This window comes from Choloepus didactylus, chromosome 2 (assembly GCF_015220235.1).
Source record: "Choloepus didactylus isolate mChoDid1 chromosome 2, mChoDid1.pri, whole genome shotgun sequence".
NCBI classification, from domain to species: domain Eukaryota; kingdom Metazoa; phylum Chordata; class Mammalia; order Pilosa; family Megalonychidae; genus Choloepus; species Choloepus didactylus.
Window position 1 is genome coordinate 211,944,699 of NC_051308.1, and position 25,941 is coordinate 211,970,639.

The 25,941-nt window shown below is 47.0% G+C and overlaps 2 protein-coding genes across 2 annotated transcripts in view; one reads left to right on the top strand and one right to left on the bottom strand.

Annotated features, from left to right (window-relative positions):
- The window catches only part of EPHA10 (EPH receptor A10), a 42,700-nt gene extending 38,489 nt beyond the window's left edge, over positions 1–4,211 (top strand). The window contains exons 12-17 of the mRNA XM_037827680.1: positions 456–517; positions 776–979; positions 1,252–1,401; positions 1,647–1,840; positions 2,489–2,644; positions 2,835–4,211. Of these exons, the coding sequence (XP_037683608.1) occupies positions 456–517; positions 776–979; positions 1,252–1,401; positions 1,647–1,840; positions 2,489–2,644; positions 2,835–2,949 (881 nt within the window). The 3' untranslated portion in view covers positions 2,950–4,211. The remainder of the gene's footprint in view (positions 1–455; positions 518–775; positions 980–1,251; positions 1,402–1,646; positions 1,841–2,488; positions 2,645–2,834) is intronic.
- Positions 4,212–9,545: 5,334 nt separating this feature from the next.
- CDCA8 (cell division cycle associated 8) lies at positions 9,546–25,922 on the bottom strand. Its single transcript, XM_037817595.1, has 11 exons — positions 25,820–25,922; positions 25,563–25,675; positions 25,297–25,425; positions 23,032–23,072; positions 21,775–21,847; positions 19,085–19,164; positions 16,014–16,078; positions 15,002–15,097; positions 13,678–13,804; positions 12,804–12,890; positions 9,546–11,510 (listed from the first exon to the last, which is right to left on the bottom strand). Exons 2-11 carry the CDS (start codon positions 25,657–25,659, stop codon positions 11,466–11,468), a joined length of 840 nt encoding a protein of 279 aa, XP_037673523.1. The 5' UTR covers positions 25,660–25,675; positions 25,820–25,922; the 3' UTR covers positions 9,546–11,465.
- Between the last annotated feature and the right edge of the window lie 19 nt (positions 25,923–25,941).

Sequence of the window (25,941 nt, forward strand, 5' to 3'; positions counted from 1 at the left end):
GCTCCACTCCCACTGCCCAGTCCGGGACATGGCGGGGTGGGAGCTGGGGTGCTCTTGCGCCTTCTCTCAGCCATGGGAGGGAGACCCTCAGCGGCCCAGCATGGATTCCTGCGCAGAGGCCTCAACTTTCTTTTGCTGATTCAGGGTGGCCCTTCTGGCCTGGAGTGGCCACTCTGACCCTGCATGAGCTTTCTGACTTGTGGTGACATCTGATGGGGATGGAAGATCACTGACTTTGGCTGACCTTTCTTAGCAAACTTGTTACAGTTCCTGACCTTGGCCTTTGTCCTCCTTGGCATAGAGGACACTGGACCAGGTAGGGGTGGACGGGTGATAAGAATAGGGAAGCTTGTGGCCTTGGTTCTGGCTGTCTTGCCCAGCCTGGGGTCTGGGTGGGAACACGTGTGCATGAGCAGACAGCTCAGTGTATGTGTGTTCCCCTTGCCTGAGCACAGGAAGCACCTTGATGATTGTCACCGAGTACATGAGCCATGGGGCCCTGGATGGCTTCCTCAGGGTGAGTGGCCTGGGCCCTGGGGTGGGGTGTGTGTGGGCGGGGTACTGATGACCATGCTATCCCTGCTCCCTCGCTTTCGTCTTTGGTGGGGCTTGCAGTTGGCATCATTGCTTAAGAAGGTGCCCACTGACCAGGCTGACCTGGTGGGTCACAGGGGTAGTCTGAAGCCCAGGGAGAGTGAAGTGACTCCCTGGGGTTGTACAGCACCAAGGGCATCTGAGTGCACAGCCCAGGCCTTAGGCTCCTCCTTCCCCACAGCGGCACGAGGGGCAGCTGGTGGCCGGGCAGCTGATGGGTCTTCTGCCCGGGCTGGCGTCGGCCATGAAGTACCTGTCGGAGATGGGCTACGTTCACCGGGGCCTGGCAGCCCGCCGCATGCTGGTCAGCAATGACCTCGCCTGCAAGATCTCTGGCTTTGGGCGGGGTCCCCGGGACAGAGCGGAGGCTGTCTACACCACCATGGTGAGGACCCCTCCCTCCAGTCAAGCCTGCCTGGCCCTCCCTGCTGAGTCAGCATCACTGCCCCCCACCCTGCCCCTCCACCCAGTTGGGCTGGAATAAATGCCGGTGTGGCCACCAACTTATGGTCAGCTTGTGCCCCTTTCCCAATGTGAAGGTGCAGGCTGGGGGACCCGGAAGGAATTGCCTGGGAGGGGGGCAGGTGAGGTTGGATCTAGGGCTCTGTGGGGTCAGGAAACCTGGGTGTGACTCAGTTCCTTCCTGCCTGTCCACAGAGTGGCCGGAGCCCAGCACTATGGGCTGCCCCTGAGACTCTTCAGTTTGGCCACTTCAGCTCTGCCAGTGATGTGTGGAGCTTTGGTGTCGTCATGTGGGAGGTGATGGCCTTTGGGGAGCGGCCCTACTGGGACATGTCTGGCCAGGACGTGAGTGATCTAGGACTCCAGCTTCTTGCCTTCTGATCCTCTTGCCTTCTGATGTCAGGCCCTGGCTTGCTGTCCTCTGCCCACTGGCCCTTAACCTCTTAGCTTCAGGCCTCTCTTCTCTGTCCTCCAGCTTCCCCTACACTAGCCGCTGCCTCCTGCCCAGACACCACCTGAGTCTTCCTTGGGTTGGGATGTGTGTGCGTGGGTGCTGGTGGAGGACCTAAAGCCTCCTGCCTGCTCCCCAGGTGATCAAGGCCGTGGAGGACGGCTTCCGGCTGCCCCCTCCCAGGAATTGCCCCTCTCCTCTGCACCGACTGATGCTTGACTGCTGGCAGAAGGACCCAGGTGAGCGGCCCAGGTTCTCCCAGATCCACAGCATCCTGAGCAAGATGGTGCAGGACCCGGAACCCCCAAAGTGTGCCACGACCACCTGTCCCAGGTACACCTGACCCCTCACTTGTCCCAGGTACATTCCCATCAAGCCAAACCAAACCGGATACAGCCCACCTCTCACCTGACCATGAATGGCTGCCCCACCTGTCCCAGATGCCACTACTCCACCTGTCCAAGTTTAACTGCTTACCTAATTGCCCCAGGTAGATCTAATACTCCCAGCTGCCTTAGGTACATTCAGGCTCTCATCCATCCTAGTCTCTTTTGCTTGTCCTGGCTATTGTCCCACACACAGGGTACAAATGACCACAGCTAGAAAAATATATGTAGTAGTAGTCCTAACCAATTTGTACTTCTAATAAATAAAATAAGTGAAATTAATATTAGTTGTCCAAATTATGGGTCACCCTCCCACCTGTCCTAGGTATGTCCTACCCCCAGACCTTCCCAAATATTCCCAGTATCTTTCGCTGCCTCACATTAGCTGCCTCAGGCACTCTTCATCTGCCTGGCTACTTTGAAACCCTCACCTGTTCTGAGAATGCCTAGCACCCCGTGTGAGCCAGGGGTTTCCCTGAGCTGTGGTTGCCCTCCCCTTCTCCTATTCTTTCTAAGCTGGCCTTTCCTCAGGAGAGCTGCCAGGTCAGGGACCAGATCCCTGCTGTCGTCTGAGCACAGCTCCTCTGCTCCCCAGGCCCCCCACGCCCCTGGCAGATCGAGCCTTCTCCACCTTCCCTTCCTTTGGCTCCGTGGGTGCATGGCTGGAGGCCCTGGACCTGGGCCGCTACAAGGACAGCTTTGCTGCAGCCGACTACAGGAGCCTGGAGGCTGTGGCCACCATGACTGCCCAGTGAGTCTAAGGAACCCAGAAGCCCTGCCCCTGCCTATGTGAGAAACCCCGTATGGACCCAGCACTTCCTGTGTCCTCCTTCTGTGCCCCTCCCCGTCTGGAGAAGAGGGAGAGCTCGTGCCAGAGGCCCTCCCGGGAGGAGCAGAAGGTGGGTCCGAGGCAGCTGGGTCTGAGCAGCCCTTGTTTTCAGGGACCTGGTGAGCCTGGGCGTCACGTCGGCTGAACACCAAGAGGCCCTGCTGAGTGGGATCAGCGCCCTGCGGGCACGAGTGCTCCAGCTGCAGGGCCAGGGGGTACAGGTGTGAGCAGGCCCTGGTCCACCGTGCCAGGACCCGGATGGGGGTCCAGACTCCCAGGCCTGCCCAAGGACCCTGGCAAGCTGTGCTTCACCCACGTGGGAGTGAGCGTTCGCTTCCTCTCCTTGAACACACGGCTGGTTTGGGGCCACAGCTCTCCCCACCCCGCCCCCTGTTTCACTCCCAGCTCCTCCCATTCTCCCCAGTCTGAGCACCTCTGGAATAATGATTCTAATCCCTGGAGAGTATCCCTGAGATCATAGCAGGGGAGATCCAGGTCTGAGAGACAGAGGTGGGGCAGGGATAGGGAGAAAAGATGAGTTTAAATTGTCCAGCTCATGCTCTTCTGTGTTCCACACCCCAATGGATGCCCCTTTTCCCCACAGACCCATTGGCCCATGGGGCTCCCATTAGGCCTGGCAGTGACCACCATTGCTTGGTGGCCCAGGCTTGAGACTGGCCTGAGGGGGAGGGTCCTCAGCTTCCTGTGCCTGGGCTGGGGCCCACTTGGACACTGGTCCCTAAAGCCCAGGTGGGCAGAGGTGGTGCCAAGCTCAGGGGCTGGACTCCAAGGGCCATAGATACAGGAGCTGATTTCTAAACATCACTCCCCACCCCCATCATCACCACTACTTTGGGTTGACAGAGTGAAGACAAGGGTCTCAGCTAGGCTACTTAAGGCCTGCAGCTCACCAGGGGCCCCACCAGGCCTCCCATTTGCATTTCTTCTATAAATGCACTGGCCAGGGCATCCTGGGAAGAGATGAGGAGAGACTTGGGAGATGGTGAAGAAAAGATTCACAGAGGTGGAACGTCTTTCTCTGATAGACTGGTCCAAGCCCCCACTAGACAGTTGGGAAAAACGAGGCCCAGTGAGGTGCCATTGCCCCAGAGCTGGGGTTAAACCCAGGCTGCCAAAGTCACCACCCGGGGATGAGGCTGCCCTGGAGAGCAAGCCCCTGGGCATGCCCTGTGGTTCCAGCGCTCTTCCTGCAGACAGCCCAGGGATGCTCTGGAGGTGACCTTTGTGCTAGCTCCAGCGCTGGGTACCTCCCGGTCTCTAACTGGGTGCCTGCTCCCTCTGGCTTCTGCAGAGCTCTGGTACAAACAGCCTCGCCGAGCTGACCCTGAAGTTCCCTTTTCCAGAAGGGCCCACTGGAAGCGGAGGCCCTCATGAGCCAGGACTTTCCATGGACAGCAGGAGGCAGCTGGGCCTGGATAGGGCCGTGGGGACTGAGTTAATCCAGTCATTCCTGAGAGATGCTTGTTCTGGGTTTGGCTCTGTGGGGGTGGGTGGGACGGGGTGGGAAGGAGAGACGAGGGACGGAGGACTGGAGTAAGTACAACACAGAGCCTGCCCTCGCAGGGCTCAAACCAGGTGGGGAGATAGGACCAGGCACCAAGAATTAATAGAAGGCCACCTTCAAACAGGACCCCAGGGGCCCAGGGAGACCTAGTGGGTCTGTGGGAGGTGGCGCTGGAGGGGCAATGTTTGCTCTTGGAAGGTATGTGTGTGTGTGTGTGTGTGTGTGTGTGTGTGTTGTGGGGGCCTGTCTGGAAAAGCTTCTTGGCTGAGGTGTAAGTTGAACTAGGCCTTGAAGGTGTGTGTGGGGTCTTTCCTTAGGGTGGGTGGAGTTGTAGGGGGTTCTTTCCATACAGTGGGTGGACTTTTCAGCAGACCAAATGGAGGGCCCAGGGCAAGAGGCGTCCAAGCAAAGGGGCCGGCATGTGAGAGAGAACAGAGTCTGGAAGGTGCAGCACATCCTTGGGGAGCACCCCTTGGAGGGGGATGGTGACTCACAGCAGTGCCTTCAGCCCCTTGCCTCTCTTCAGAGTCCCCCGTCCTCCCTGCTCCCCCTACTGAGCCCCTGCTCCAGCTCAGTTACTTTGGGGGTACTGGAGGAACACAGATATTGCTTCGCTGTTTTACAGGGTTGGGGAGTCCCCTGCCAGGTGTTCTCCAGGTTCTCCTCCCCCCACCCCAGGGGAGTCTGGAAAGGGCACAGCATGGGGGCCAGCATCCCCATCTTGGGTGGAGGGAGCCTCACTCCCATCTCCAGCCACATCAGTCACTCTCTTACGGTCCCCAATCCCCTCCCTCTCGCCCCAGCATTTCTGCAGAGGCCCTGGTGTGTTGGCCAGACTTCGGTGTCCAGGGTAGATCTCCCCTCCATTGAGGCGTGAGGTCCCAGAATCACGACGGGCCCTAGGCCTCAGCCCTGCGCAGGTGCCAGCTGATGTGGGGCGATGGCTCTCTGGGAGCCCTTACAGATCTATTTTTATATGGAACTTGTTCACTGGACGGAGGGAGGTGGCCTGCAACCCTCCATCGTCCCATCTGAGCCCACACAGGGAGGGAGGGGCTGGTTGGGGAGGTGGTTCCTTTGGCTAATTCTGGAGATGTTTTTATATTTCTTGGGTTCTATATACAGGAGAAAATAATAAAAACTTGTCTGTGATTTGTTGCCTCTCTCAGGGACAGTTGCTTAACCTTTAAGCAGCTTGTGTTGGAGGGTTTCTGCCCACACTCTCTGGGTTAGGAGGTTCAAACAGCATGTGTCTGAGATATCTCTGCAAAGAGACAGTGGAACACTGCCCCTGCCCTAAAGAGTTCCCAGTCGATTGGGGGGTGCATTTAGGTAACATGATAGGACAGTGTGGTCAGGGCTACCGGGGGTTGAGCACTGGGTTCCCTGGGAGTGTAGAGAAGTATGTTACTCAGCCTTGGGAGGAGTAAATCAAGGAAAGCTTCCCAGAGGAGGCAATACCTGGATAGTGGTGTCATTCCCTGAGAGAGACAGCGCAGGAAGAGAAGGTGGGGTAGGGATGTGGGGGGAGGGCAGGAAATACTGAGTTCAGTTTTGGGGGGCCCCTAGGAGGCTCTTGGTCTGGAAAGACAGATGTGGGCTGGAGACAGAATATTGGGGGTCATCTGCACCCAGGGTGGGGAGTGAGAAGAGGAGGGTGGAGGCCCGGGAAACTCCATCATGAAGAAGAGCAGGAGTCATAATCCGAAGAACAGTGGAGGAACAAAGCCAGTAAGGTCATGCCATCGAAGCCAAAGGCAGTGTGAGTTTTGGTGTTAAATACAGAGGAGCTCAGTGGGAGGAGGACAGATGAGTGGCCGTCAGGATGGATGCCCTCAGTGACCTTAACAGTGGGCAGCAGAAGCCACATGAGAAGATTGAGGAGTGAGGCTGGGAATCGTTTGAGGAATGTGGCTGTGACGAAAGGAAGAGTGAGATAAGACAAAGACGGGGGGATGGAGTGAGGTGTGGGACAAACTGGGCGTCCCCCACTTTTCTCCCTCGGCTTGGTAGTGGGCCTTTCATGGTCAGGGAGCGGGCAAAGTGTCTTACTCAACTGCCACCTCCAGGTCATGGGAAGTGCTTGGCACCCAGGATTGGATTGTGGGGGTAGCAGTAAATAACACCTCCTTCTTCCCCTCCCATGCTCAAAACCAGTTGAGTACTAACTCGCTGGAGACAGATGGAGATCAAAATGCCAGCTCTTTGATAAGGCTGACTGGAGCATGGTTACTTACCATGCTTCTTCAAATCTAAGATGTTATTGAATATAAGATGTTTCACTAAGAAAGCAAAATTGCAACCAATGAGGCTGTTATGCCATCGGATCAGAAGATGCATCCCAATTTCAGAGATGTTAAAATGTGTAAAATGTAAATCTTTGATAAATGAATCGTGGAGTGTCAAGGGCAAAGTGTGTGTCCTTTTATTTCCCTGCATTAGACCCATCTAGTCCCATGCTGATCTGGACTTGGCTTCCTTCATGATGGGGAGCACTCTCGTGAGCAGGTAGCTCCATGAAACATGCCAGATGGCACCGATTCAAGGAGGGTTTTCCTTCTGTCCCACAATTCCATTAGGCCAGGCACTTCCTCCTCATGGGGGAGGAGTGAGAGAGTGGGTTAGAGATGTTAGGAGTATCCACCCTGGCAAAGGCCTGCAGTCAGGGAATGGAGGATCCCCCACTGACACTTAACCCATACCTGGCACACGGTAAGTGCCCATTGAATGTTATTAGCAAGGTATGGGGCACCAGGTAGATGTACAAAGTATGGTTGGGTATTGAACACTAGGCAGTGATGCTGCCAGTATTCTGGTTTGATGAGGTATTTGCTCATTCAGCACACATGTACCAAGCACCTACTAAGTGGAGGCACTGAGACCTTAAGATCTCACTGCCTAGTGATGGAGTCGGTCAGGTAAAAAGCATGAAGCCATGGCAATAGGGATAAGTTCTCTGGACTCCAGTGGAGGCTCTGGCCTGACCCAGCCCTGGGGAGGTGTGAGAAGGCACCCTTAATTATCAGTGTCCGGGTTCTGGACTTCAGAGGAGGGCATCTTAGCTCCTAATATCACCCCCATTACATCACTCAGGATGTAAGTAAAATTCCTCACCATCCAGCACTCACTCTTTAAATCTCTTAACCTTTTGCCATTTATATTGAAGTGTCTGCCAGTGTCTTGAGAAACTATAAAATGCTTGCTATACTTCTCAGAATACCCCCTTACCCATTTTAGTAGCTGTGTCCCTGTGCCCCCCCCCCCCGCCCCGCCCCAGGGGGGGTCTAAGTGCAACAGAGGTGAGTCAGAAACTATTTTGGTTCCTGGATGGCCTCAGTGGCCCACTAGAATCTTGGGAGCAGACTATAGCTATCTCAAGTGCTTGTGTAAGTTTACTTAAGAGAAAAACTAAAAAACCAAAACCCAAACTAAACTTCTTTCCCTGTTGCAAATACTTTAACTCTCCTTCCAATTTAGGCTTCATCTTGCTCCCTTCTCTTCCCTCCACCGTAAAACCCTCATTCTTGACAATCTGCTACAGTGTTGTTAAGAAAACCCAGAGGGGTAGGTTTGCCAATGTGACCTTTGCATCTGATTTGAAGAAATGTATCCTTGGAGGTCATCTGTCTCCATCATGAGGGTTTTTGGTATATTGTGACATAGCGTGTGCTTATGGGCACTGAAAATGTGCAGATGGAGCTTGGCTTCTCTTGGGTATCTTGGTGCCACAGGTATGTTTATGCCCTCCACCGTATCCAGCACCCAAGGATCAGAAAACGCCAACTACATAGACCCTAATATCAACTAAGGGAAAGATGATGGCAAAGAAGCATTCTACTAATAGTAATGAAGATACTTAATTGGTGTAATTTTTCTATGGATAGGTACTTGATTTGATATTTTATTGTGTGTACCTTAGTCACATTTTCTGTTGTTAAAGTTGTTTTTAGTGTATATGATGGAATTAAAAATATTCTGTGTAAAAAGAAAAAAAAATATATAGAAGACAAGAAATGCAGGTTACCTGAGTGGGGACAGGGGGAACTTGTTGGATAGGTAAGGTGATACAGGCAGGGGTGCTAAAGGGCTGGGAAAATGCATAACCTTGGAGAAGAAAGGGAGATGGTACCTTAGTCAAAGAAAATTGGCTCTCAGATTCTCATTGAGAGCTCAATATGTCCCCCCAATTCTGACTGAACGCTCCCTCCATAGTGTCTCTCTCTTATTTCGGAAGCCACATGAATTATCTATTAAAATCTTGAGCACCTGTGTGCCATGCTGCATTTTAAGTACGAGTCAACAATTGTTAGCTTATATAAATTTAGAAAAGGAAAGCACTTATCACAGCTTGTGCACATGTAGCCATTGCAATAGCCTTTGTTTTTTCAGTGGTGATGGAACACATTGTGATGGTAAGCCCTGCCATTGGTGGAAATGGGGATATTCATTCATGCAAAAAGATATGTCTGATGCTGTGTAAAAAAGATGCTTAGGTGATGTCCATTCTCTCTTTCTCTCATACGTAAGCATTAAGAACTAGCTCTTCATATTAGTAATTTATCCTAACTCTTGGAATTCTTTCAGTGGATGCTCCAAGTATGGGCCTTTGGAAAGTCCAGGAGCCCTGAAGGGCAAAGAATGAATCCACCATTTATTGGAGCTCTAGGGATCCTTGAAACTGCCTCAGGGATCCTGGTGAAGGGGAGGTCTCCAGGCCCCCATCCTCCTTTTAACTAGAACAGTTCTGTTTTTATTTGCTTGATATACACAGCAGGAAGTACAAACTAAATTGCCTACGATTGGGTAGGCAATATAAAGGGAAGATGTAATCTGGTAGCGATTGTTTGAACTGAAAGAGGACTGTTGAAGGGCTGAGGAAAGCTGCTACTCAGCTCCAGTTGCCTCTGGGCCTATGTCGCTCTTTGGAGGATAGTAGTCTGGATTTTTGTGCAATATCTCCTAATTTTCAACTTGTTAGCAACTAATTTGAAATTAAGAAAAAGAAAAAAAGTTAGGTTGAAAGCGTCTGCAGGCCCTGGTTGGCCTGTGGGATGGCAGTAAGATTTAAATTTCCTTTGCAGCATCCCAGCCCCATGAGTTCAGCCCATCCTTAAAAACCCATTACATGTCAAGGCAACCCCTTATATTGAATGAAGGACTGCTTTAGCTCAGTCACTTGACAGGCATTTATTAGGCAACTTCTACATACTATTCATTTACTACAATGGGGTTCATTAAGCAGTGGTGCAAATGGAGTGAAATACGGTGAGCCTGGCTCTAGGTGAAGTGTGTGGACCCTATGTATTCCCCTGATGTCAGGTTCTTAATACTGCACCAGACAAGGAGGGCAGAAGCCTCAGGTTTGGTGACTGTTGTAGACTGGATTACTTACTCAAAGTGAGGAACCTTTATTCCAAATGCTGTCACTGACAAGGGGCTCCTTCTTCATAATCTGTCAGCGTCAGATGACCTAGCTGAGTCCTTCAGGCAGATCCCTCCTCCACCATGCCGATCATTTTCAGTGCAGAAATGATTCTGGAAAGGCAGATCTGCCAGAACTCCAGGAAATTTGGGAAGTGAGCAACATGATGGTTGAATTACCTTTATCCCTGCTTTGTTCTTGGCCAATGAAACTTGTCTATACAGGTAAACTACAGATACTCTAGATTTTGTCCTCCCAGATATAAATTTCTAGCTCATGGAATGAAGGTGGCAGGGAAACTGGCTTGGAGGCTGAGGTTACCTATGCCCTGCATCCTGGGGCAAGGGCTTTCCCCTTCAGATGTCCGAGAGATTCTGCCTGAAGTGAAGGTTTTCACATCTACCGAGGAAAGGAGCCGTTAAAGACCCCAATGGCTTCAGTTCCAAAACTGTCTCACAGCTTGGAAATGACACACAGAGTGAATCTTGATAAAACCCCAAAATTTATTGAAAACAGGTATCTTTCAGTAGCTCTGATTAAAACCAATCAAGCTTAAAGATACCATTATTCAGAAAAGCAATATGTACAAAAGTCTCGGGAAAGGGAGAATAAAACAGTTTGAAACAACTTGAACAGGACTGGATTACTAGAATGGTCACTTAGCAAAACAATATAAAACACAACAATGAGAAAACTATGTACCCACAAGCCTGGGCGTAGGGGGCTCTCAGTTCCCATATTCTTGGAACACATCCAATTATTCTTTGGGAAGGAGATGTCGGCTGGAGCATGAACCTCATTGCTGACTGCTGTGTAACTAGTCCATGCTCAGAGCACTGGCAGAATACATGGAATGAGGGCACCAGACAAGTTACACCTACTCCCCCAATAAGCCCCAGAAGAGAGGTGTTCTCTCTGGTGTCAAGGACCACTGGACCATGGATAGTTTAGAAATACTCTGCAGCTAATCACATAAAAACTCTAGACTAATTAAGCCCTGAAATTCCCTGATGCAAATTCCCACTAACCACAGAGGTAGAGGAGCAAAACATGGAAGCTACCTCCAAACTAATTTTTGGGCTTTGGTAAACACGGATGAAAACAAAACACTGTCCCACAGGCCAGCTTTAAAAGAACTACTGGGCATGACATGTTAAAGATTCCATAGCACCATTTAGTATCCAACATAGAAAGAGGGGAGGGGCGTAGGAAGGGGGAGGCGTACTACTGGGGTCACTGCTGCGATACTTTCTATTCTGCCCTGGCCTGATTTGTGCAGCTCCTCCCAGCTGCCCTCTCAAGGCCCACAGCTCTCACTTCAGGCCTAAGCCTCCCAGCCTCAAGCATGCACAGCAGCGCTAGGTGCAGAGGGTTCTCTGATGAGAGTGAGCAGGCAGTCCTCCCAAGAACATGCAGTGCTTCCACACCACCTCGACTGGAGGTGGGGCAGGGCAAACAGGACGATGAGTTACAGGAGGCGGAAGGCAGCTCTGAGAGCAAGAAGGAGAATTTGGCTGAGAGAACGATAGGAAGTTGCAACAGGCAGTGTCTAGGGTCACCTGGGTTGGGAGATATGAGGCTAGAAGCAGTGGCAAAGCTTTAACTGATGGGGGAACTAGTGTGCCTTCCCTTCCCCCTTTCTGAATTTTCCAAGAAGAATCCTGGGAACCCTGCCCCTGCTGTCGAACTTCACACCCAAACAAACAATAAGCCTGAAGGGAAGAAGTCTCTTCAGGGCCCAAGAAGTACCCGTTGAAAGTCCATCCTATCAGGTTTGGCTTCATGGAATGGTAGCCTCATTTGTGAGTCTGTATGCTGCTGCAGATCTGGGCAAGACGGCTCTAAAAAGAAAAGGAGATAAATAATTTAGAGAACACGGGGAAAGACTGTAGGAGGTTGAAGAAAAAGACCTGATTTGGGGCATGGGGTGGTTTGAAGAATGTCCTTTGTAGAAACACAACTACTCTGGGGTGGTTGAAATAGAAACTGTTCTGAGATTTACATGTAAGAAGCATCCCATCTCACCTGCAGTCCACTATCACATCTGGCATGCTTGTCCAGTTAGCTACTTACAGGCTACCCAGGTAGCACTGGATTTGGAGTCAGACAGGTCTGAGAGTGAATCTCAGCCCCTCCATTCTCTATTTAAATCACAAACTAAAGTAACCTTTTTGAACCTGTTTCTCATCTAAACAAAGGAATAAAAGAACATCAATTGAGATAGTGAAGGTATAATTTGGGAACAGTAATGGCACTAGTCCAGCCAGATGATGACTGTCCCAAGCTTTGGGTGGCTAGGTGCATGCAGGATCTTAGCACTGGGCCTGTGCTCAGTAGGACATGTTTGGGAAGCCAGCTCTGTCCCTTGCCTTGGATGTACTCCTCATGGAACCCACAGAAGGGCTGGCTCAGGCAGCCATATTTGCACTAAGTGCTCTATCTACTACCTAAGACCACGGCTGAATGGAGCAGAGAAGTTCATCTGACAGAGCCAATTAAATTCTTCCTCCTGAGAACTGAAACTAAGACAAGAAACTGTACAGCCAGTGTTAGGCACTGAAGCAATAATGTTCGAGTTGGAGGCGTGGCTACCCAAGGCCACATGCACACCAATGGTAAAGGAGAGCAGAACCAGAATCTTGTAGAAAAGGTTATCTGCTGAGAGAGATGTGCAAAAGAAATGAGTGCATGGGCCCCAAAGACAGAGATGAAAGGAGCTGGTGCACCAGAATGAAGGATTATAGACTCCTGCTGCCACTGGGCCCTGCCACTCTGGAGGCCTGGCTGTTCAGCTCGTTCTTTCAATCTGTGAGATTCCTCAGAACAGTTCCCTGTCCCCCTTCCTGAACTACTATGAATAAGTTTCAGTTCCTGGAAGTCAATTGTGTCCTAAGATACCCTGGCACAAACTGCCTGAATGAGGCAGGATTTTAATTCTGTAGTGGAACTTCTGTGGTAGGCCCTCTGGGATGGACCCAAACTCAACATAAGCTGCTGCTATGAAAGTGGGATAACAGTCAAAATCTCCTGGAAATAAGGCAACACAATTACTAAATTCTTAAATCCTAAGTAAGGCTAACCCTAGAAAGTTGTTGGACACATCCTATATGTAGAGACGAATAAATAACACTTACGGAGAGCTTCTTAATACTTCCCAAGGCCTCTGGATCGAGCTGTGCGATATCGATTCTCTGCAAGTCACTGGCCAATAATCGCACACTCTGCATGGAGAGGAGACTGGGTTAAATTGGCATGTCCCTTATGGCTGGAACCTCCAACCAGCAGCCCAATGTGCCCCAGGGGGTCCCCACGGTGGGCAGGGAATGGCCGGGATGGGAAAGTGGCGAGGCAGGCAGGAGGGGTGTTAGCTCTGAGATGACATCTATGCTTATCATTGGGTCAGTGGCTGGATCATCTGGGTACAAAGGCGTGCACATTAGCTTAGCAATCCCCTACAGACCACATTTGAGATAAACTGTCTTTTTCTTACAGGAGTTGAGGTTGCAACTTGCTTTACTCAGCTTAAAGGAACTGGCTGGGTTCAGCCTGCTTTAGAACCCCTTGAAATTATATGAAATTGAATACACAGCTCATGCTCCCCTTTTTAGACTAAGCATACATGCTGAAGGTGATTTCCTCTGTACTCCTCTTAATAGCTCTATTACCCCATCTATCACATGATGTTATAGTTCACTGTGAAGCTATTTATCTTGGCTGCTGAACTGCTTCTAAAGAGCAGGAACCATGTCTTCTTCATCTTGGGCCTGCTACAAGGCAGATGAGCAAATGTCAGCTGATAAGCAAATGAATCCCAGAGCTAGGGCAAGGATCTTCCCAGTCTAGGCCTCTAACCTGGAAAAGAAAACTGAGGTCTGAGTCCTACTGAGTGTAGAGATCAGGACCCATGCAACCAAAAGGATGTGGAGGGAGACAAGTGGGTTATGGACCAGGAAAAAGAAATGCTTGACTGAGCAGCACTGTGGATTGCTTCCCTCTGAAATACTTTACCTCTCCGCCGCCCACTGGCACAGTAAGGAAAATCTCTTTGCTGTTGGCGAGGGGGCTGCCATTCATTGAGATATTGTAAATACGCTCTCTGGCTGCTGGCGTGCGCAGGCCTGGAGTCTTGAAGACCCTACAAAGTGGGAAAATCTCTGTGAAGATGGTTTGGCATGCTGAAGCACGCCAGGCACTATGAACCCTTCCAACCCCCATCTGGCATCAAGCTGCAGTTTTCAAATCACATATTTCTAACAAGGCGAGTTCTAAATTTGGGGGAAAATTTTTTTTAAGCAGTAATGTCTACACACAGCTGGAGAAGGGAGGCTGTAATTATAAAACATATATCTAGCAAAAGTCAGTTCTCACTCATGTAAATTTTAGGTCTGTAAGTTCTGTATGGATGCTAGCCAGCCAGTCAGCCATCCACAAGACCAGAAATAAACTCTGGTTAATGTATTTCCAAGAGTGGCTAAGTGCTTCCATCAACAGGAATCTTCCAGTGTCAAAGAAGGATGATTTACAGATTACATCATTATATTCATCCCAAAACTATCTTTCTCAAAACAGTTAAAAGACTGCTACCTAAAATTCCCTAAATATCCTTATTCTATGCCTAGGTGAAAATTAGACATTAAAGAAGAGTGAGAAATAAAAGTAGAAAGTAAATCTTCCTCACACCTTCCCACCCCAGAGATGTCCACTTCTTTCCTCACTTCCCAGAGGTAATCACTGTTAATTCCTTATATATCTGTCCAGATACTTTCTAAAAAAGTAAACGGGAACATATAGCACACACTGTTTGGCAACTTGCCTGGAGATGCTCAATGATCACGAAGATCTTTCCCCACCAGCACATACAGATCCACTTCTTTTTTTATGGCCCTATAGCATTCCCAGTTTATTCAATCTGCCCCTGTGAAAGGCATCAACTTACTCTGCAATAACATCTTTGTTCATGTGGCCCTCCAAAAAAGGTGGTATCAGTTTTCACTCCTACTAAGAGGAGAGGAGAGTGTTGATACACTTTCCAGAAAACTTCCGATCAGAATCAGCAGAGGTGAAAAAAGTTACATAGAAGCCTCCTAGTCATAAGAGGCAAAATGTTCTCCCTCTGATCCACTAAGGAATAATTTTGCTTCTGAAAACAGGTGAGAATGTGAATCAGCCCTCAGGGGAGAAGCAAACATTGGGAAGCCCAGATGGCTACCCTTCTCTGAAAGGGCTTCTCAGGCCAAGGGATCAGAAGTACTTTCTTAAATACTCCTTCTTCTCTGACTAATGTTAAATGTTGGCTTCCTGCCCAAATCCAAGGGCTGCTCTCACCACTCACCTTGAATCAAACCTGGGTGTCAGGCCTGGAGTTGGTTTCACCATAGACAACTCCAGTCGGCCCACAGCTGGGGTAACAGTGTTCCAGCGGCTTGACCTACAGGCAGAAACAGCCATTAGGTAAGCCAGCTCCCAGGTCCAAAACAGCCATAGCAGCGGCTGCTCACACATGGAGAGCACTGACTATGTGTCAGACACTGTTCTGAGCACCTTCCATAGATTAACTTATGTAAATCTATGAGGTAGGCACCATTATTGTCAGATGAGGAAACTTAGACATATATGTTTTAAATAACTTGTCCAAGATCACATGGCTAATTAGGATGGAGCCAGAATTTGAACCAAGGCAGTCTGCCTCCAGAATCCAACTTCTCAACCAAGCTAGCAGAACAAGAAGATGGAGAGAGCTTCTCAATGCAAAGGCTCCCTGGTGCTGGAGTTCCTGGCTTCTTGCCAGATAGCCAGCTAATGTCCTGCTGTCATACTCCGGGAGCAATGGGAGGAGTCTACTCCTTCACAGACTCACATCCCAGTGACTCCTTTCCTGCACTTGTTTGAGATGCGGTATCTACCTCCTCAAATGGTTTAGCAGAGTCTGGTATAAATCAATTCAAGCCCACGGTAATTCTTTAGTTACTAGGACCAGGAGGACATGACAAGAAGCTAACTACAGGTAGGTCAGAGCCACTGTGTGACTGACTGTGGGGTAGCTCTGCACATGGATTGCCAGGCAAATAAACACATTATGCAGTGCTTCCTCTATTTTTCTGGGCCTTACTCTCCTTGTGCATTTAAAAAGAAAAAAGTGAGGTAGGACAGTGAACTTAGGCAGAAGAATTGAAAAGGTGTTGGGTTGGACCATTTCTAGAGGACCCTCTGGCTCAGGAGTCGATGATTTTAAGCTCTATTTGAACTCCAGCACAAAAGCTCTTTTCACCTCCTATTTCTACCTTGATGTATGTGGCTCTTCAATAAAATCAAAAACATATTTCCAAATTTGGAAAACCCATTACCTTTTGTTTTTGCCTTTTCCTTGTATGGACTGGGTTCTCTTCTTGGCTGGAGGACACCTTCTGACCTGAAGTCACAATCAAATGAAACTAATGTTACATAAATCGCAGCAAAGGGGAATGGTAAGGAAGGGTTAAGAGAAAGGGTGGGGGGTGGAGACTAAGGACAGCCAGCTCTAATTCTAAAAAGAAAATTAATACTGAACATAAGAAAGTCTACCTTATAGAATTTAGCTGTTTAAATAATACAGAACATAACTGACCAACTTAAGATTTATACTGGCTAGAGCTTCACAATATAGGATTTGGGTCAAGAGTAAAGGTAAGACTCTTTCGACCTTATCAAAGCCTGGCTTCTCCCCTACCACTTCATATAAAGTGGAGGTTGGAAAGGTATCCTGGGTCCCAATCCAAAAGACCCTCTGCAGTCTTGCCTCACCCTTCCTGACTTCTTACTTTCCAGCAATTCTCTCCTCCTTTGTCTTCTCAGATCTATCTTTCCTACTTCTCTGGCTGTCCCTCTTTGGATCCCCTTTCTATATTCATTCCTCCTGTAACCCCAAAACAACACGCTTCTTCCTCCTAGATCCCATATTTCACTAGATGACAGTTGCCTAAGCTAGAAAACATTTAGTCATCTCTGGTTCCTCCTCTCCTCCACCAGTCCTGCCTATTCTCCTTTCGTAACACTATTATTTCTCTTTCTACAGTGTCAGGAAGTATAATAGAAAACAACAATTTCCTTATCTCCAGGTTCCCCCCTCTCCCACCTATCCTGAAAGCTGTTGTTCTGAAATACAAATCTGATCATGTCACCTACCATTATCTACCTAATGAAATTCAAACTTTCCAAGCTTGGCATATAAGGCATTCTTTATCCAGCTTCTACTCGACCCACATTATCCTCACAGCTTATCCCCAGCCATACCAAATTGCTTCCTGTTTTGTAAGCGGACAGTATACTTTTACCCCTCCTCCTGGAATTCCCTTCCCCTCCTTCTCCAGCTAGTGAAATCTCACTCACATTTTAAGCCCTGGTTGTATCCTAATGAGGTAGGTAAGAATTGCCAGCTTCCTCTTCTATGTTTTATTTGGTCAACAGTTTCTTTTATTTCCATAAGATCATCTATTTTTTAATTTATCCTTGCAATTTCTTCTTTATGCTCTTCTAGGGTCTTCTTGATGTCCTTTATATCCTGTGCCATGGTCTCGTTGTTCATCTTTAGTTCTTTGATTAATTGCTCCAAGTACTGTGTCTCGTCTGATCTTTTGATTTCAGTGCTTGGGCTTGGGTTATCCATATTGTCTCTTGTTTTTATGTTTTAAAATTTTCTGTTGTTTTTGGCTTCTTGGCATTTGCTTAACTTAATAGGGTTCTTTTAGGATTTGTAGACCAATTAAAACCCTTATCTCTAGTTTGTCAGATCTACAGCTTTGTGGAGAACACTTTCTCTAACTAACCAGCAAGTGGTGTCCGCGAGCCACCTATTCCCCTCAAGCCAGTTCTCCGCCACTTTGTCTTTGTGGTGAGTGGGGGTGTGAGTCTTGTGGGGTCCAATTGGTGCACCAGGCTTGTGTGTGTAATTGGTGTTGCCTGCCCTGTATATGGGGCATGTGAGCAGTCGGGGAGTGGGGGCAGCTCTAACAATCAAATCTCCCTGGTGTTCCTGGAGATTTAAAGCTGCTACAATAGTCTAATCCTTCAGTTCAGTCCCACCACAGTTTGTCTCTGCCACTGACTCACAAGTCCTTGGTATTGGAGTATGGCCCCTGGGATTTGCGAGTGCATCCCTCTTCCAAGCCGTGCACCCCCAGGTCCCCTGTTGAGGGATGACTGTGCTATGTCACAGGTGAGTGCCGTCCCCCAAGGGCGGTTCTGGGCTGCAGGGCTGTGTAGGGGTGTTCCCAGCCTGCTGAAAGGATGGCTGAATGTGGTGCATTAATTCACACAGCTCTGCCTTCCCAACTCTGGGACAACCAGCTGAGGGTGCAGGAAAGGATAATGTCCACGCCTGATTTTGCGGTATGTGCATGTGTTGTTGGAAACGCTCCTCATCACACTGGGTTGTCTGGGGCAGCTCTGGGCTGTGGAGCCAGCGCCTGGCAGAAGTGTTCCCTGCCCACTGGGAAGACGGCTGTGAGGGGATGCCCCCCTTTTCTTGGGAAGTTGTGTTTAGCGAATTTTCTCAGCCACTGGACTTATTGCCTTGTGTCTCAGAGCTCTCTTAGCTCTGCTCTTGTCTGGGCCCAAATTGCAAATCTTTGAGGTTTTCTGTAATGGGCTTCTTAGAGTAATTGTTTGAGAAAAAGATAAAAAAAAAGGGAAGGGCCCTCCTTGCAGATCTAATGGGCTACTGAAATGCTAAGAGACAAGGAGATTAGGGCCATTAAGGAAGGATCCAGGGAGCAGCTTTTCAGACAAAGAAACTCACCTTCTGGATTTGCATATGAGCCTGACTCTGCCAGAGTTCTGCCCTTCACCGTTCTATGTTCACCAGAACTCCAAAAAGTCTCTGCTTTTATTTTTGGGTTTTCCTTGCTGTTTTTGCTATCCCTATCTCCTCTCTGCTAGGCTGGCTGTTCCCGGATTCTCTGGTGTCTGGTCTTGGTCTATCTATGTTTGGAGTTTGGATCAACTGCAGTTCTCCCTCCTCATTCCCAGCACTGACGGCCCGTCCTCCCATGGGACTGAGCCTGGGAGGGAGGGACACCGGTCCCCTGGCTGCGAAAACGTACAGATTTCGCTGATCTCAGCGGTTCCACATGTTCATGAGTGTTGTATGAAGTATGCCCAAAGTCAAATTGCTTTGCGGTGTCCAGTCCACGCAGTTCCTGGCTTTCTACCTACTGCCCTGGAGGAGTAACTAAAACGTACACCTCACCGCTCCGCCATCTTGCCCTGCCTCCCTCTTCTACGTTTTATATTCTTTGTACATACCTCTATTTCATGTTTTATCCATTTAAAGTGGGATATTTTTTACTAAACTCTGGGAGGCTAACAACTGTATTTTATGTGTCTTTGTGTTTCCTTACCCACTGCCAGCTCCCAGCTCCCAACCTGAGTGCCTACTTACTCTTGCAGTTTGAGGATTCGTATTTTTATTTTCTTCTTCTTCTTCTACTATCATTTCATCCACTTGTATTGCTTTTCGTGCTATAAGAAACAGTTTTAACAGCATGATATTTGTGATGGGAATAAACTTTCATGCATTCATGTTTCTTATAAGGAAAAAAAATGTATGCAATCTTAGGCTGTAAACAAGAAATACACCCCAAAAGAAAGATGACTTTCTGTACCAGTTTGGATATATTATGTCCCGCAGAAAATCATGTTCTTTAATGCAGTCCTGTGGGGGCAGACTTATTAATCTTTTTTATTAGGGTGTGACCTCTTGACTGAATGTTTCCATGGAGATATGACCCTGCCCACTCAGGGTAGGTCTTCATTAGATCACTGGAATTCTTTTAAGAGGAAGAGAGAGAGAGAAGCAGAGCTGGAGCTGACAGAGATTTTTAGAGATTCTTGGAGTTGTAGACAGAAGAACATTTGGAGATGCTAAACTAAGAAATGAAGTCCAGAGTTTGCCCCGGAGAAGCTAAGAGAGGACTCCCAGACGCTTAGAGAGAAAAGCCCTGGGAGAAGGAAGCAAGGATGCACAGGAGCTGAGAGAGCAGCTGAAACGCAACCCGGGACCAGATGCCAGCCACATGCCTTCCCAGCTGACAGAGTTCCAGACGCCATCAGCCATTCTTCAGTGAAGGTATCTCTTGTTGATACCTTAGTTTGGACACTTTTATGGCTGTAGAACTGTGAATTTGTAGCCAAATAAACCCCCTTTATAAAAGCCAATCCATTTCTGGTATTTTGTGTAATGGCAGCTCTAGAAAATTGGAACACTTTCCTTTGGACAAAAGAAACTAATCAGAGAGACCCCAAATGATGCCTGATAGAGCAGTCCAGCATTCTGATTAAAAACACAGATTCTGGAGTCCAAAAGACTCAAGCTTGAGTCATGGCACTACCATTTACTAGGTCACATGGCTTTAATTGCTCTATGCTTCGGTTTCCTCATCTATAAAAGGGAATAACCACTTTACAGAGAAATTGTGAGGTTTGGAATATGAGCGCCACAAGAACAGCATCTTTGTTATCTTTACTCCTGTATACGCAAACCCCAGAACTGTGCCTCACACATAATAAGCTGTCATTAAATATTTGTGGAATGAGTGAATGTAAAGGAAGCATTCTCAATGTTATAATAATGGTAATATAGTATTACAAATGTCATCTTAGGAGGTGGAGTATGAGAGATGTTTAAGATGGATGATTCCAGAAGAAATAAGGATAATTTTTAATATTTAAGAGCTTGTCATAAGGAAAAGTGGTTACAGCGGTTCTATGGGACACCAAAGGAGAGAACTAGTGTCAATATATAGATACCACAAGGAGACCTTGGCTCAAAATTGAGAAGGATTTTCTAACAGTCAGAATTGCTTAGTGATGAAAAGTTGTGTCTACTGCTAAATAGTGCAGCCAGAATCTAGACAATCCTGAGAAGGGATTCCGCAAAGAAAATTCATGCATTTAATCATGGGAGGAAAGATTGGACTATAAATGACTTCTAGGTTTTTTTTTTTTTTTCAGCTGCAACTCTGATGCATTAAGTAAGAAAGTACTTTATTATTATTTTTATTATTATTATTAACTTACAATGTAGTTCAAGTCCAGTGGTCAAGAGGGCACAAAAACTATTTTAACTGTTGGTTGACATTGGTCCTGGTGTAATCAATTCCCAGAGATGAAATCAGAACCCACACCCCAACCACAATGCCCTAAATAAGCAAAACTAATGGAATTCAGAAGAGAAACTGACGAGACTACCTAAGTGTAGAAATGACTCAAAGTAACCTAAGAGATAAATATGCGGCCGAGGAACTCTGGGAACACCCAAGTCCAGTTAGGTCATAACCTCAGGGAGGCAGGATGGGAATATGACATTAGGAAAGTGAAGCTTCATGCTTCCTTTACTTTACAAGGCAGAAGACGGAAGCCAAGTCAGAACAAGAACTGGACACTGTTTCTGGCCCCGCCTCGTGGATATGCCCTGGTGAGGCATCCAAAAACCCAGGCCTTGGGTCAGGTCTGTCTTCACAAGGCTACCACAGTTCAATGACAGCCACCTTAAGGCCATGTCACAGCTCATCCTGGCCTGATTCCTTGCTTACTGAGAAACCTCTGATTACAAACATGGCTTTCCATATAACTTTTCCTGTAAGACAGTGTTTCTCAGAGTGAAGGACATGTAGGTGAGATGTTTTCACATAGACAGGTCACTAACTTGAACATGGAATTACATACTAAGAAAGGTATTTCTTTCAATTCTCTTTCAACTCTTCTGATTACATCAGAAAGACTCTCTGTTTGGCATTACCATGTCTTTAACACCTCCCTAAATCTTGCTAACCTTGGTTTTTAAATCAGGGGAAACAGGCAGGCTGCAATGTTAGATTTCCAGCATAGCCTTTTTTTCCCTTCTGCTTTTTCTTTAGCTCACACATCAGTCTCTTAGGAGTTTGATTAGTATCAGTCCTGCAAACAATAAACCAATTGAAATTGCCTAAGTCAATTTTCTATATTTTCAGGACTGACAATCAGGCATTAGAGGGAAGAGGCTCCACTAATGAGGCCCTGCCTGAGCAGCCAACTAGCCAGTGCTTGACCTCAGCTCTCTCAGTTCTCCATCGGGTTTTAAAAAGTACTTACTTTTGGCAGATTTCAGGGGAGTCTGAATAGCTTCTGCAGTTAGTTTGTTTATTTCTGTGATATCTAGGTCAGCCTGTGATGAAGACAACCAGAAAACACCACGTTCATCAAGTGAGAGGAATAATATTTTAAGATTAAAAACAATTTTAAAAACATATTATTTTATACATACAAAAGGCTGTTACATGGTATAACACAGTATCAGTTTTCTACAAATCCACCATCCAACCCAAGACCTAGAACATTGCCAATGACTTGCTTCTAGCTTCCTTCCCTGTTCTGCTTCTTTCTCTGTCCAATGAAGGTGACCACCCTCCTAACCTTGTCGTTTCTTAGAAGTAACGACTATCATTCCATTTGCTTCAAAAATAACATATATGCAGGTGCATATGTGCATGAGTATTTATGTATATATGCACACATATATATATGCACTTAACGTTTTTTCCAAATGTGTGCATCAACATTATTTTGTTTACTTTGCTTGTTTTTGACTGCTGTTTGTAGTTCTAGTTAATTTGTTTTCACAGCCATATAATAGTCCACTGTGTTACTATATCACAATGGATTTATCCATTCTCACATTGATAGTTTTTTGCTAATATATATACTGCTACTTTGAACTGTCCTATACATGTCTCTGATACACACATTCAGGTTTTCTCTTGGCTGTATACTTAAGGATAGAGCATTATAGGGTTGTAGATTATACAAGTGTTCAGCCTTGATATTATGCCAACTTGTTTTCCAAAGTGGTTGCCCTTGTTTACATTCCATCAGCAATCAATACAAGATCCTAATGATCCACGTCCTCTACAATACTTGGTCCTACGTCAGACTTCTCACTTTTTGCAAGTCTCAGGGATCTCAATTAGGTTTTCTGTCATGCTCCTGGGCCCTTCAAAAAGGCTTCCAGTGGTCATTCTAACTAAATTTTTCTCACAATGGTAACTACCTGTATGTAAGGGCACAGCCAAAAGCAGGCACGATTCAAAGTCCTTTCCTCATAGGGCACATACAAATATCAGAATAGTAGTTATAGTAGGAATGACACAGGTTTCATCTCTGGATTAGCAGGACTCAGACTTATTTGGACTTCAGGTACTCAGCATTTGACACCATTACAATTTTTCAGCTGACATGAACAAATAATGTTCCCTATGGAACTATTCTACAGTAAGCACCCTTTGGTTGGATTTTATGACTGGACTAAACTTAAAACTAACCAACAGTTCAAAAACAGGACAGGTCACTTACCGTTGCTACCTCTTCCAAGGCCTGCTTGTTTCCTCCAAGGGCTTTAAACAGAACATTTTATTTAGTTACTATCAGATTTTAACAATAACCCACCTTCCTTAATACTACCAGTTATCTTGGACCAGATTAAATCCTTGGGCCAGCATTCAAGAACCTTCACAACCTAATCTTTCTCCAACATTGACTTCCCCTCCTCTTCCTCATGACCTACTCTATGTTCCACCACACCAATCTTCTCAATTCCCAAACATGCCACTGTCTTTCATGACTTAGTGCCCTGGTACTTATTTCCTCTGCCAGCAATACTTCTCTGTACCCAACAAACTCCTAATTCATCCTTCAAAATTCAACTCAAACATCACTTCCTCAGAAAGGAGTCCTATGTATCAAACAAATCACCTACCATACCTTACTCAATCTCACAATCCCTACTCTACAGATAGGGAAACTGAGGCTAAAGAGCTTAAGTAACTTGACTGAGATCACAGAGCTGGTATATGAAACAGTTGAAATCTGAACTCAGATCTGCCTTTTCCCCAGATCTTAGCTTATGTTTCTATATAGCAGGTTGCTAAAGTGCTAAGTTAGTTGCTCACCCTTTTCCTATACAACAAGTATTTGAAGCAGTTTCAGTGTCCATCCTTGCCTTGGACTGTGAATTCCCTGAGGACAAAGATAATATCCATAGCATCTGGCAAAAATCTGGAATCCTTTAAGTGTGTAGCAAATGTTTGCTGAACCAAGAGGTCTTTGCAAGATTTAGACATAGAATAAAAAGTTAGGATAGGTGCTCCTGCTAGACACTCTCATAGTATTCTTCCTGTATTACACTGAAGAACTCAGGCTTTGCAATCAGAATGTCTGGGTTCAAATACTCCACCACTAACTAGCTTATGAGACCTTAAGAAAAGTAACTAGTCTCTCTGTGCCTTAAAAGATATAATAATAATTAATAATTATTAGGTGTATAATAATAGGCTTATAATTAATAAGCTTATTATGAGGATAAAGTTAGCAAACATGTAAAACATTTGGCATAATGCCTGTCTGGCACAGGAAGCGTGATACTTACGTGCTTATTGACTGCTACTCTATTTTAATTATATAACTGTGTATAAACTTTAAAACGACCGTACTCCACTGCCATGTACGTTTCAATGGCAGGGACAATGTCTGTTTTATCCCTCAATGCACTTTTAGCACCTAGCATTTTGACAGACATACGTTCAATGAATATCCGTAAAAATGAGCAAACGAATAAAAGCGTAAGTCAAAAGGATTGTTAAATGTCTACTGCATACACATACAGGTATTTCTATCCAAGGAGGCTACCTACTGGGTAATTAATAATTAAGGAAAAGGAAAATTAAGGGTAACTCAGCAGAAAGGGCAGCCTCCTGTATTTCCTTGGACTTTTAACAAGGCAGTGGGGGAAAAGACAGATTTTTCTCTGGCCAGGAACTCTCAGGTTCTTGTCCTACAGAATATGATTTGGCCGTTTTTTAATTGGCAGCTTTCATAATCTGCAGAAAGCACTGCCTAGGGGGTTACCCCTCCATCTGGGCTCTAGTAACATACCAAGTTTTTCATGTTATTCATCTAACAAATATTAATTGAGCACTTAGTACTTCTCAGGTACTGTTCTGGCTACAGATGAAACAGATACAGTTCTTGCTCTGCCCTTATGGAACTTACAATCCTGGTTGAAGAGTGAAAGGACATGTAACCAACAAATAGGGAAAATATACATTAGGTTAGATCTGGGGTCAACAAACTGCTCCCGTCTATTTTGGTATGGACTGCAAGCTGAGAATGCTTTTTGCATTTTTACGTTTTTAAATGGTTGGCAAAAATATCGAAAGAATAATAATATTTCATGACACCTGAAAATTATATGACACTCAAATTTCAGTGTCCATAAACAATTTTTTACTGGATCACAGCCATGCCCATTCCTTACAGCTGCTTTGGAGCTAAAAATAGCAAAGTTAAGTAGTTTCTACAGAGAACCCTCTGGCCCACAAAGTCTAAAATATTTACTATCTGGCTCTTTATGGGAAAAGTTTGAATACCCATTTGTTAGATGGTAATAAGTGCTATGGTGAAAAACAACGAAGCGGCGAGGGCAGTAGAACTGCAGTTCTCAACAGCGGTCATGAAAGTCTTCACTAAGAAGGTGCATCTGAGCTAGTTCCTTTTAAAGCCTGTCACGGTAACCACAAGGGGATCCAGGCCGAGGTCTAGGGAAATTCCAGAAGCTCTTACCGAAGTAGTCCAGCCAGTTCATCTCGCGCAGCGCCCTGGGGAGCCGCAGGATCTCGATATTGTACAGGTTATCCATCTCCTTGAGGAGATTCTGCCTGTCTGACTGAATTTGCTTGGATCGGATTTGCACTGCGAGAGGGCAGAGTCGACAGGATACGGGTCACGCGGCGGGTGAAAGGAGCCTGGAATCGTGCTCCCTGAGCCCCAATCTACGAGGGCCCAGCCACCGCCCCGGCAAGCCGCGACCACCTGGCTCCACCCCTTACCCTCGCGGTCGAAGTCCTTGAGAAAGGAGGCGAGCTTCCGGCTCCGCAAAGAATTGGTCTTAGTCGTCCGACTGCCGCCTTTCCTAGCTGGAGCCATGGAATTTCGGTGGAGGCTGCGGGGAGCGGGGACCGAGCCACAAGGGGTCAGCGGCGGAGTAGGGAGAGGGGGAGTAAGGGGGCAGCGAAGGGATGAGGAGGCCGGATGGGGTCCCAAAGGAGTCCCTTTCTGGCCCGGGCTTAAAGTGCAACGTACATACCTGCGAGTCCCAAAACGAGGGTAGTGATAAACCTGGCTGTTCCAGCTGAGACAGACTGGCTCTGCAGCGAACCGGACATACGACCGCCGCTACCAAATTCAAACTCAACTGCCACAGGCTGA